Raw genomic sequence first — 13713 nt, 5'->3', positions numbered from 1 at the left:
AAAAAAGTAATGCAATTCCAAAAAGTGTTTACATGGCCTTTTAATAAATTTTTGCCCTTTTTTTCACAGTCTAATTGGCATGAAATATACATTAAACAACAATACTGTAACATTTTATTCATTTAATTTTATAAAATACTACTGGCAAAAATCATGCTTTTGATTCACTTTAAGAACCGGCTCATTAGAGTCATTTGTTTGGGAATCGGACTACACTAGTTGAACTGTACTGAATATTTTTGATTTACTTTAAGAACCGGCTCATTAGAGTCATTTGTTTGGGAATCGGACTACACTAGTTGAACTGTACTGAATATTTTTTTATTCACTTTTTAAGAACCGGTTCATTAGAGTCATTTGTCTGAGAATCGGACTACACTAGTTGAACTGTACTGAATATTTTTGATTTACTTTAAGAACCGGCTCATTAGAGTAATTTGTTTGGGAATCGGACTACACTAGTTGAACTGTACTGAATATTTTTTTATTCACTTTTTAAGAACCGGTTCATTAGAGTCATTTGTCTGAGAATCGGACTACACTAGTTGAACTGTACTGAATATTTTTTATTCACTTTAAGAACCGGCTCATTAGAGTCATTTGTTTGGGAATCGGACTACACTAGTTGAACTGTACTGAATCTTTTTTATTCACTTTTTAAGAACCGGCTCATTAGAGTCATTTGATTGAAATCGGACTACACTAGTTGAACTGTACTGAATATTTTTGATTCACTTTAAGAACCGGCTCATTAGAGTCATTTGTTTGGGAATCGGATTACACTAGTTGAACTGTACTGAATATTTTTTTATTCACTTTTTAAGAACCGGTTCATTAGAGTCATTTGTCTGAGAATCGGACTACACTAGTTGAACTGTACTGAATATTTTTGATTTACTTTAAGAACCGGCTCATTAGAGTAATTTGTTTGGGAATCGGACTACACTAGTTGAACTGTACTGAATATTTTTTTATTCACTTTTTAAGAACCGGCTCATTAGAGTCATTTATTTGAGAATCGGATTACGCTGTTTGTGCTGTATGTTGTTGATTTATTATCAAGAAACGATTCATTAGAGTAATTTGTTCTTGGTTCTCAATTCTACTTACTATTGATTCAGAAGAGTTATAAGAAAACAACAGCCGCTTCAAAATTCATGTTTGAGGTACGACTGTGTAATTTATGTTGTGTTTTGCGATGGAAGCCCCAGCAGAGAAAGGGTTAATGATAGTCACGTGCAAGAAATCCCAGAGGTCCTAGTGTCAATAATTCAGAAGCATCTGTATCATTTTACAAGCCATGCTTTGAAACACACTGGCTGCGTCTTATTGTGACAGGAAGTTTGAGGAATGCTTTGTGCCGCATCTGCTGCTCTCCCGAGTGTTTTCCCATACTTATCCCACACATCTCCGTGTTCAAGCCAGGAACAGAAACCTCAGGACCCGGAGTTGCAGGAAGTGGGCGTAATGCTAGGGAGAGCCGAGGGGTGTGACAATGGAAATATTCTAATGCTGATCGTTCAGCTGGGAGGTTTATTTGTGGCCCAGGATCATAATGCCGTATGGAGGTATTTAGAATTAGTGAAAGTGTCGGGAACAGAGAAATGCTTGTTCCTCCCACCTGTCCCAAACTCCTCTGGTTTCTCACTAACAGTAGTTGTTCTCTCAGAGGTCAGCTGTGTAGAGTTGGTGGGACAGATGTGTGCTCCTGAATTCAGTGGAATAAAGTGTTCCTGTTCGCTTGTCTGAAATGATTGTGCTTAACCCTATGAAGTCTGCTGTATCATATTTGATATGCCTCTAAATTATCATTATCAAAACTGCTGAAAATCATCTTGTACACAATCTACAACATGCCTTCTGTCATCTAATTGATAGTATATACTTTTTAAGTAAGTAAAAGGCCTTTTAGTATAATTCTAAATCCCTTCAGGATGTTATACACATGACTTTTTGCTGTGAAATGTTTTTTTCTTTTTTTTATGAAGTAAACATAATAACTTTTGTATTGTTAGTGATAATTCAAGATGAACATCTACTGGACTGAAGCAACTTAAGTTTACTTGACTATCCATACATCACTTTTGAGAAAAATCATGTTAAAATGTGTGTATCAAATATGATACAATACAACAGGCTCTTGAGAAACATTTATTTGTTCATCTCTTAATCATCATTTGTATTGCATTGCATTATATATTTTGCCTGCCACAATAAAAACTACAGGGCTTTGATCATTAAACTAAGCGTTTAACTCTTTCCTGCCATTGATGGATAATTCCGTCATTTTGCTTGTTCAGATATTCACACAAAATATTCTGGGGGTTATGAAATTTTTGTGAAAATTAACAGAAATGCTGGCGGTGACTGGCAACGTAAAAAAAAAAGCTGGCAGGGAAAGGCTTAAATTTCTTACTAAGACATATTATTGGGAGATATAAAGTGACAACTGATATTTATATGCATTTTATGTAAGTAGTCTCTTAAAGATCTGAAGCTATCAGAAATTCATCTTACTTTTTGGCCATATATTAATATCAGCAACTGCACCAATTTGCATATTTTTCCTCGATTTGGGGCTCAATTTTCCTCCTCGTGAGCTCCATATTTTCTATATCATACTATATGAGGCGTAAAAGCCTGGTGTACAAAATTGTGATAACATAAAACGTATGCTAACTTTTTAAAACTTTTTTAAAGATTTAAAAAATATATATTAATAATTATATATTGTTAATATTATATTACATTAATATTACCGTTTTAATAAACTCTTCCAATAAAAAAAAATCCATAGTTCCATAGTTTTCTGACTATGTCAGGCTTTACAGTGTTAATATTCCTATACTAGTGAAGAAGCTATTTTAAAATATAGAAACATTCCAGTGTAAGGCACTTAAAAAGCCTTTATTTTTGTTTTGCTTTCCACATATGGACATTAATTTAGTCAGACGCACAATCTAAAATCTGAATTTTCCTTTTGGGGTGTTGAAAGTACATCTTGTCTGAACATCCGTCTGTCTATGTCATATGTCTCGGAGATGATCATCATCATATATATGTATCATATAAGCATCATATTCAGACAGTGTCAGTATCGGAAATGCTGTAATCTGTTCTTCCTCTGAACAATGTGCCTTTGGGGGTCTTCTGTCTGCAGTCAGCGAGATCAACTTACATACGCCTGTCAGTCAAATAACAAACAGACTGTGAGAACAACAACGTTCATCTGGAAGTTGATCTTCCAAGATCTTAAAACTTAGTTGTTGAGTAGTGCAGTAAAAACAGTGTCATTTGCAAGCATATAGAAATAGATCAGATGCCATTTGTTAAATTAGCTGACCCTCAAAGAAAAAATATTTGTATATACAGTATAAATAAATATTACATTATATATATATATATATATATGCTGTCTGTCACTCTTTAGGAAATGGCATAATGGATCATACACTCCTGTTCTTAATAGACTTGCCTAATGGACCTTGACATTTGACCTTCACAGTCATTACTGCCTCTTTTGAATCCCCATAAAAAACACCTCGTAGATGTTCTTTGGTTTTAAATGATGTTTTCCTAGTTTGCATTCACAAGAGTGCTGCATTTTTTATTAATAAATAGAGCAAACTTCTTTTCTTTGCACATACAAACTGGGACATTTCCCTTTCGATTTGGTCAGATGCTGACTTTCATCTGCCATCTGCCAAGAGTCTGAATTTTTAACCTCCATATTAAACTGAATTTACATTTAACAGTAAAAGTCATGCTGGGTTCCTCTGCAATGGCATATTTCATTGTGACTTTAACAGATGCTTAAAACACACCATTAAACCTGATTAAACCTTGCTGCCACGAGCCTGTGAAACCCACAAATTGATTATGACATGTTCATTATCACACTTTATTGTGGTTTCGATGGTGGCGTGATGATTCTTTTTGGTTATTCAGACATCCAGCGTCTTTCTGCTCTTCTGATGACCCCGTTTTCAGTATTCCAGGCACTACATTGTCAGGCAACGTCCTTCGTGGCATTGTTGTGTATTTTTTCCACTCCGTCTTGGATGAATAGCAGATTTCCCAGAATTCTTGTTATTGGTTGGTCGAAGCACATTTGTAACCCTCTATTGCACATTTTTATGAGGAAAACTCATAAATTCAAATCTAAATAGTGGAATTCTTTGTGAATTAACCCTGTATTTACAATACAAGACAAATACATTTTATTTAGTTAATTATCATGATTTCTGTGTTGTTTTAGCAGTGGACTGATGGTTGATGATGCACAGGCATTGCTAATAAATAAGATATACACAAAATTATTACATTTTAAAATGAACACTTATTGTTCCAAATGCGCACAAATTTTACCTGAAATTCATGCATTAACTTTAATTAATTACTGAAAATGACTCTTGGTGTTAATCAGCCAATTAAGTGTATATATCACTATATTTGAGCATTTTGAATGTGATTTTGTTGTGGATTTGACTGTAAATGGAGAGAGAATTTTCTGACATTGACTGAAACTGTGCGTTTATAAAACTCAACATATCATCTAACATTTTAAAACTCAGTGTTTTTCCGACCTAATATTTAACTTTAGGTTTCTTTGTATATAAGGGTGTGTTCACATTAGTAGTTTGGTTCACTTGAGCCTGACCAAAAACACAAAAACATTTAGTCCTGGTCCGCTTAGCGTTCACATTGTCATTTTAACACCGAACGGTCGGCTTTTATTATGTATATTTTGAGACTGAACTTACCGAACATCCAAAACAATGCTGTGTGCTGGGCTAAATGCACTCACTGTATGTGCGTATACCTACATAATGGTATTTTGACCAGCTGAGAACTCATGAAGAGCTAATAAAATGTGTAAAGGAGTCTAAACAACAGCAGGAATCCCTAAGTCACACATACCCAAGACCTGGGTATGCTTGAGCATTCTGTCCTTTTTAGGGTTGCATCTAGTGACATCATATGTTTTTGAGTCGTTTACATGTCTTTGGTCCGTGTTGCGTTCATATTTCATTCTAACCGCACCAGAGTTTGTTTGGAAGTGGACTGAGTCCCATCTTTTCAGCGGTTTCAGTCCACTTGTTTGTGCGCACCAGGGTTCAGAGGCAGCGTTCACACATGTTCAAATGAAACGCACTAACAGAGCAATCGCACCAGAGTTCGTTTTAATCCAACCAAACCTGCCAAGTGTGAACAACACCCTAAGAGTGTTTATTTCTCCTGTCACAGGAGGTTCAGCCCTCACCGGAGTCCTCGACACGGGATCCATCTGAGCTTCTACCGAGACTGTGTTTCCTGGTTCGGTCTGAGGCGGGTTACGGCTTTAATCTGCACAGCGAGAAGTCCAGGCCGGGTCAGTACATCCGGGCTCTGGACCCCGGCTCGCCTGCTGACCGCGCTGGACTCAAACCGCAGGACAGACTCATAGAGGTGAGACACGAATCATTCTGATTCTGCTGAAGCGAATTCTTTTAGTCCTCATGTAGTTAATCATTTTATCCCTTAAAACTCATCTTTGACCGCCAAAATGACATATTTAAACGTTTTATCCTTGAGAAAAAATTCTTCATGCCTTAAAATAGCTGAATGTAACTCTACACCCTTGCCTCATTTAGTATACGTGGTTCTATGAATATGCAAATTAGCCCCGTGTCCACTTACTCACTCCAGCTCAGAGATCCACCCGTTGACGATCACACATTGATCTGATTGGTTACAAGGTAGTTTGTGACGTCAGAAACACCTGCGATTTCAAACCGTGTTTTATGGTTGAATCTATCTCATTTACTTCTCGAGTTATAGCCATTTTAGTAAAATAGGCTCCTCCCACAACGTTCGTTTTGGCGTCCCTTAGCGACCATGAATCGAAATTTCTACTTTTTTCCGATAATTATTGATGTGGTAATGACAAACCGTGTTTTTGAGACTGTCTTGTTCACTGCAGTTTTAAGGAGAAATTACTCAGCAATGGTGTTGACATGAATGTACACATGGTTTGTCTTAAAGCATATTAAAAACACCACATTAAAAGCTTGATTTTCACCACAGGGGGACTTTAAGCAGCTTGAAGCTCGTTCTTTATAGCATGGCTCTATCATATTTCTATAATTTACACACATGCATCAATATACATCTTTATGATGCCAGATATACACCCACATTTTCTAAATTCACTTCTACATTCACACTCGCACACAGAACAACCTTCAGATGCATGTGGGCGGCATGTGATATGATGACTCGCACAAAAATATTTCTGTTCTTGAGAGACTGAGTCGAGCAAAATATCATAGTGTTGAAACTTACATTCGAGATCGATGGGTAGAGCTGAAAACATCCTTTTTTGTCACAGAAATAAATGCAGTGTTCTCATAAGCTCCATTAACTCGTGAACTTCGTGATTTTGATGGATTCAGTGCTGATTAAACACATTAGCTGCATCTATTCATTGCTGTGTGCAAATGATGAAGCATTATGAAATAATAGCGTGCTAGTTTGTAGTGTATAAAGGAAAACCTTTATATACTGATGATGAAAATAATAAAAACAACGCATGAAACCCATGCGAAACCCATGAAACCCTGTATGATTTTAGCAGAAACATAATAATTGTGTGTGTTTTAACATATTTGCATGACATTTCAGCACATTAATGTGAGAAAATATATATGTATAGACGTTTTTTAATTAAAATCAGCATTATTTTGTTTATAATATCATTTAATTTATATAGTTAATATAAGTATATTTTATATATTTATTATTAATATATTTAGATATTTTGGTATGTGTGTGTATATATATATATATATATATATATATATATATATATATATATATATATATATCATAAAATAGGTAATAAAAAAGAGAACAGCATTTATTCAAAATAGAAATCTTTTCTAAACATCTACATCTTTACTATCACTTTTTATAAATTTCACACATCCTTGCTGAATAAAAATATTAATTTCTTTCAAAAAAAGAAAGAAAAAAATTACTGACCCCAAACTTTTAAACGGTAGATAATAAATGCTGTTCTTTTTTAACATTTTATTCATCAGAAAATCATAGGTTATAAAATATATATATATTAAGCAGCACAACGGTTTCCAACATCGATAATAAATCATGATATTAGTATGATTTCTGAAGGATCATGTGACACTGAAGACTGGAGTAATGTGTTTATATATAACTTTGGAAAATATATATATATAACATGACAATCATTACTGAGAATAATTTTTAAAAAGAAAACTTTCAGATGCATTATACTATAAATTGAGAATTTGTAACAATGCAAAAAGTCTTAATTTCACCAGTTCAGACAAACTTTCTCTCCATCTTGCAGTTGTTTGCAGCCTCAGTAAAAGAGTGCGAGTCCTGCCCCCTTCAGTTTCGAGAAGTGCACCTCTCTGTGTCCCTCAGGACACTGATACCTGAAACCCACACGGCCACAGCAACACGCTTCAATATTTGATGGTGTTCAGTTGAATAAAGCACACGGTCCATCTGTCCTCAGGACAAACACTCAGATTAAATCACCTTCAGCAGAAGGAGAGCGCGCTCGCGGGCCGCTCTCGTGCCCCTCTTGTGCCCTTGTTTTTGTTTTGATTGATTTGGTTGTAATTTCGGTAAAATGTCTACACCGTCTCTCCTCTGTTCGACTGGTTGGGAACCTTATTCTCCCACAAAACATGTTGCTAAGCAACCAGTAGCTGGGCGCTATAAGGCGAACAGGTTTATCATGGGATAAATAAAGCTTTTACATGTGATTAAAGTCACTGAGGCAGAAGTGAAGATTCACCCCAGAATAATCCATTGATGGTTTTTATAGGTCATCACTGTAACTCTTCTCTCTTCCAAAGGAGTAAAAAAGAATGCAACACGAAATTACCGTTAAAATGTTCCATGGAAAATTATATTTAGTTTTTATATACCATGATGAAGTACTTTAAAGTACCATTCATATCATTTGTTTATAAATATGGTAATCAAATGTTACATGAAATCAGTTATACAAAAGTAACATGATCGTACAATGTTTTTAATTTATTTATTGATTAATCATTTATTTATTTAAAATAATTGAGACAGTTAAAATATAAATGACAAAAACACACACACACATACATATACATATATATATATACGTGTGTGTGTGTTTGTGTACATGTATGTGTGTGTGTACTGGTATATACAAACTTTTATGTTAGATGCGATTAATAACTAATATAATCACTTTTTTTTATTTATGACTATAAACTATATATGATAAACTATATATATATATATATATATATACAGTATATAGTTTAACTATATATTTGTATAACTATAAAGTTATAACTATATTAAATTCAACATCAACATCAATTTAAAAGTTGTTTTGGACATGTTACCATAGTAATACCATAGTTTTTGGATGCTTCCATGAAACTAATATCATTTTATTGTTTGAAGTTCATTGTAGTACAAAATAAATATTGTATATGAATATAGTAAAATATATGGTAAAAGAAAAAGGGTCAATGCAATGTTTTTGTTGTTGTAACTCTTGCTGTATTAAAACTCTGTGCAGGTGAATGGAGTGAACATTGAAAACATGAGACATGCTGAAGTTGTGGCCTTCATCAAGAACGGTGGTAATGAGACGCGTTTGCTAGTGGTGGATCCAGATACAGATGAGCATTTCAAGAAGATGGGCATCATCCCCACTTCAATACATGTCAAAGGTACGGTTGAAGAATTCACTGAGGATAGTTCGCCCAGAAATAACATTCATGAGCTGCAAAGGCAAGTTAAATGTGTTTGTATATCAGGGACGTTTCCTCCGAGGGGGCAAGAGAGAAGGTGTCTCCTCAAAAATGAACTGGGTGAGAAAATCCACATTAGAAAAAAAAACATGCAAATATTACAAAATGTGACATTAAAAAGTGTAAAAGTCATAATAAAGTAACAGTGTCCAACAGTGACACCTGCAGGTAAAGTTACAGTGGGACGCCTCTTGCCTCCCCTGATCGCGTTGACTTAAAACAGCGTGTAGTGGGTTTAGTGGGGGGTGGGGGGGGGGGTAATAGAGAATGAATAGGGGAAAGTCACATGAGAGGAGGCAATGCCTCCATCATGCAATGATTGGATGTGATCAGTTATGATTGGATGTGATTGGTTATGATCGGATGTGATTGGTTCGTGCAATAAATCCTGGCTCTCATTTTTCGTGCGCGTTGTCGAATTGGCCTGAATGAAGATAATAATGGCGTTAATGTAAATACTAAGTAAACCGCTCAGCCACTTAGATATTACCGCTTTGTCACGTCAGAATTAAATTTGAAATGGCCTGAAAACATGATGATTGTGGGGGTTTTAGTGAGCAATCAGCTTGGGGAAATTAAATGTACATCTTTGTTTCTGTGACCAGTGAGTACAAGCTTGATGACTGCTGATATATATATATATATATTTATTTATTTGTTTGGAAAGTTTGGAACAATTGGATTTTTAAAATGTTCAGGGTGTTTCTTATGCTCACCAAGATTGTATTCATTTGTTCAAAAATATAATACAGTAAAAACTAATATTATGTGAAATATTATTGCAATTTAAAATAGCTGTTTTCTATGTGAATATATAGTAAAATGTAATTTATTCCTGTGATCAAAGCTGTAATTTCAGCATCATTACACCAGTTTTCAGTGTCACATGATCCTTCAGAAATCAGTCTAAATGATGATGATTTGATGATCAAGTATTATTATTAATGGTGGTTCTTCATATTCAGTTTAGTATGTGCACCCTTGACTTCCTCTTCCTGGGATTTGAGGGGGAGTTTGATGTTTGGAATGAGAAACTCATGTCCACGTCTGTTAGCCAGCAGTCCCGCTTCTGACATGTGGCTCAGATTAAAGTTAAATTGAGTCGAACACTTTAAACAGGCTATTGACATCTCTTGGATAATTGTTATTTGGCAGGATCCTGATTCGGCCCACTGGAAGGTCGTTCCAGCCCTTTTCCAGCCACTGTTTTCTTTGTATCATTTTCATGCATTTCATCCTGGATCAGTAAATCTTCTGCGTCAGGTCTTGGAACGTCAGGTGACCCAGATTAGCCCGAACTGGCCACAGATGCGTGCTGTTTTTACTCTCAGCTCAGCTCAAGCTGTCCAGCTGTAGCAATGGTCCAGTCTCGTCACAGCATCTCTCTCCTTCATGCAGCATATATTGATAAACTTACAGCAGACATGTATGTTTATGGCTGTTTTTCTGTTTAACGTCAGCCACGATGTTCTCTGATCTTGATCTTACTGAAAGAACAGTGACCTGAGCTTTGGTTCTTCTTCTTAAAACAGACTTTGATGATTCCATAACTAACGGCTCCTCCAGCCCACACGTGAACGGGACGTCTTCACGATCCACATACTCAGACGGCAGCAGTCAGGACACAAACACCCAGGTGACCATTTTCATGAGAAACAAAACCTGCATCTGCAATTAATGCACAAATGTGTTCACTCTTCAAAATAAAGGTTCTTTATTAGCATTGATGGTTCCATGAAGAACCTTTAACATCCATGGAATCTTTTCCACTGGACAAAAGGTTCTTTAGATTATTAAAAATGTTCTTAACACTAAGAAAACCAAATGGTTCTTTTGAAAGGTTTCACTGAAAGGTTCTCTGTGGAACCTTTATTTTTAAAAGTATGTGTGTGTGTGTATGTGTGTATATATATATATATATATATATATATATATATATATATATATATATATATATTTCATTTAATACATTCAAAAAAAACATTCAAAAACACATTTTACATGTCAGCTAATTTAAAAAAAAAGCTCCTTAAGATAATAACTGCACATTTTCACATATTACATTAGATATATAACATCTGTAAATATTTATTAATTGTACAAATTAAAATATACTAAAGACTTGGCATGTTATGAAACAAATGGTTATAATAGCATTTGAGCTCTCTCTCTCTCTCTCTCTATCTACATATATATATATATATAATATAAGTGCATTTTATGCCGAATACTCAATGCATTTTATGGCTTTTTGCAGCTGTCTCCATGTGTTAAGTATGTATTTCTGCATTGTAGTTCTCGAGGGAGAGCAGCAGTCATCTTCTCGACCCGTTTGAAGAAACAGGTCTGTGTTTGAGCCCCACGGCGGCGGAGGCTAAAGAGAAAGCCCACGCCAAGCGCGCCAGAAAGAGAGCGCCACAGATGGACTGGAACAAGAAGCACGAGATTTTCAGCAATTTCTGAATCTTCTTCCCAGACCCCAGAGACGCCACCCCCCCCCCCCCCCCAACCCTACGTGTGTTGCATTCAACGTCCTTGGACACGTGACTGCTTTTAATGGGAAAAAAAGAGGCACCTATTTTTGTAGAAAATGAAAAGTTGAACTATAAAAAGTTGAACAACTCACCCCGAGGGGATAATGTAAGTTACACAATCAGATTTCTGTCTTGTATATGGCTAAGAAAACCAGCAGAGGGAAAAGCGATGGTCAGGCTGTTCATATAGAGAGGTTTCTGCGTCATTTTGTTTTCATGTTGTTTATTCGGCTGCACTTCTACACACAGGTCGTATGTTAACAGTAATGTATACAGTGGAATACCAAAAGCCAAACGAGACTGCATATGGATGGACTACCACAGCATACGGACTCGACCGAACAAAATCTCATCCCATGTAGAACCATCAAAATAGTGAAGCTCATTTTATGTCGTACATGTTTTATGTGAATCATCAGTGAATGAGAACTGTACTTTTGCCAAAGACACAACCTATAATCAACCTGATCAGCTGATATCTTATGCTTTCGGATTGTTTTGAAGGGACGTGCCACTGTTGGAAATCAAGGAGAAAGTGACTTGGAATTACTGAGACAGAAACAGGAGTGACCCAGAAAGGGGAGTGTGAAAGGGAATTGCACTTCTCTTCTTCTTCACCACCAGAGGGCGGTGCACTCTTGGTCATTATTACGGACTGCAGGAGTGAAACTTTTGAATTCAACACGTGCAAAGTTGCAAAATATGCCACAAAGAGTCATTGCTTCATTTACTGTGTACTGTCTACTGGTGCATTCTGGGACATGGATGGATACTGACAAGACAGATGGCATGCAAGAAACCGAATCGCTTTAGGAAGAAAAGTAATAAACCTCGTAAAACGATAAAGAGTAACGTCCGTCTTATCTACACAGAGTTTGAGGAACAGATGTAACAGTGTTGATGCTGAACTTTCTGCATAAAGACAGCTGGATTTACACATCACTGCAACTCTCAAACTCATCAGACATGGCTGATTGGGATATATAGGATTTATTTAGGTACAGTTAATAATGCAGACAATCATAAAAGCTTTTAAGAGAGCGCTATATGCATTTACTGCACACATATTGTGATATATAGCATCAGCATTACTCTTATTCATCTTAATAATTCATGATACATTCCATGTTTGCAATTTAGTATTAATGTAGTTAAGTAGATCCTGTTGTTTTCTTTCCTGTTGCTCCCCTATGCCGCCATTGAGCACTAATGGGAAATCATTTCCTATCAGAAATATTCATATTAGTATTATTTTTTTCAATAAAGCGTGACGCTTACATTCAAGAATAAGATTGTTGTGGTGATTTAAACGCATTTGTCAGCAGAAAAATTTAGCAAAGCCAAGCAAATATTTTATAAAGCTATTTTGTAAATGACACTTCTGTTAACACGTTCTGTTTCAAGTTTCCTTGGTTCTGGGTTGGCATCCGTTGTGTTAAAAACACCTTCACAGCATCTTCTGATAATGTAATATAACACAATATATAGCATTATTAATATGTGAAAAACTTTTCAAAATATGAAAAATGTTTCGAAAAGGCAAAGCAGATGCTGCTGTTTTTTCAAACTAAATGTGTTCTGGACAGTAAATTGGGTCACAGCTCTTAGTCTAACTTATAATTAATGGCATTGGCAACACTGATAATATCACTAAAATAAATAGTAACTGAAATTTTGGCATGTTTTTTTTAATACCTTCCTTTAGGCTACTGAACCCCCCAAAAATTATATAAAGTCAATCATGCAGTTATTTTACAAATACATGCCACATCTACATTACCTAACTGGATTCTGGGTCGAGTGATGCGTCCTGCCATGATGCTTTATGCCGTTGCTAAGGTGTTCTGATGTTTTGTTGTGTTGCCGGGGTGTTGTGTGGGATTGCTAGGCGGTTACTTTTTAAAAGTAACCAACCAAATCTCTATCACTAAAATATTCCTCCCTAATTCAACCTAAAAACTTGCTGCATAATGCACAACTCATTTTTTTTTTTTTTTTTTTTTTACTTATAACTTAAAAAATGAAGTTGAAATTGGTTAAATTATTTGAGTTTGAAGTAATGGATTAACATACTTAGTCATGACTTATTGATCATATCATTTTTTTACAGTTCCTATGTATGAGCAATTGATGCTTGTATAACACCACTAATGATATAATCAACAATGATTCACATTCATTTTGTACTTTGTAGATTACATTAGTCCCACAAACACTCCTCCATTCATACAGGCTTTTTGTTCGCAGCTTTCTAGACGTTCACTCTTTCCGAGACGAGCACAGGCAAACGTGTCCAACGTGATTATGCCGATGACACCCTATGAGCCATAAATGATATTTGA

General features: G+C 35.6%; 1 protein-coding gene across 1 annotated transcript in view; it reads left to right on the top strand.

The window, feature by feature from the left end:
* Positions 1 to 12907, top strand: part of LOC309474900 (Na(+)/H(+) exchange regulatory cofactor NHE-RF2) — a 28846-nt gene extending 15939 nt beyond the window's left edge. Inside the window, exons 3-6 of the mRNA XM_082137519.1 lie at positions 5248 to 5448; positions 8603 to 8756; positions 10370 to 10473; positions 11133 to 12907. Coding sequence (XP_081993645.1) covers positions 5248 to 5448; positions 8603 to 8756; positions 10370 to 10473; positions 11133 to 11300 — 627 coding nt within the window. The 3' untranslated portion in view covers positions 11301 to 12907. The remainder of the gene's footprint in view (positions 1 to 5247; positions 5449 to 8602; positions 8757 to 10369; positions 10474 to 11132) is intronic.
* Positions 12908 to 13713: the final 806 nt, after the last annotated feature.

This window comes from Leuciscus leuciscus, assembly GCF_965113295.1.
Source record: "Leuciscus leuciscus genome assembly, chromosome: 1".
NCBI lineage: Eukaryota > Metazoa > Chordata > Actinopteri > Cypriniformes > Leuciscidae > Leuciscus > Leuciscus leuciscus.
The sequence above is the reverse complement of the archived record's forward strand: the minus strand, read 5'-3'. Positions and strand labels throughout refer to the sequence as shown.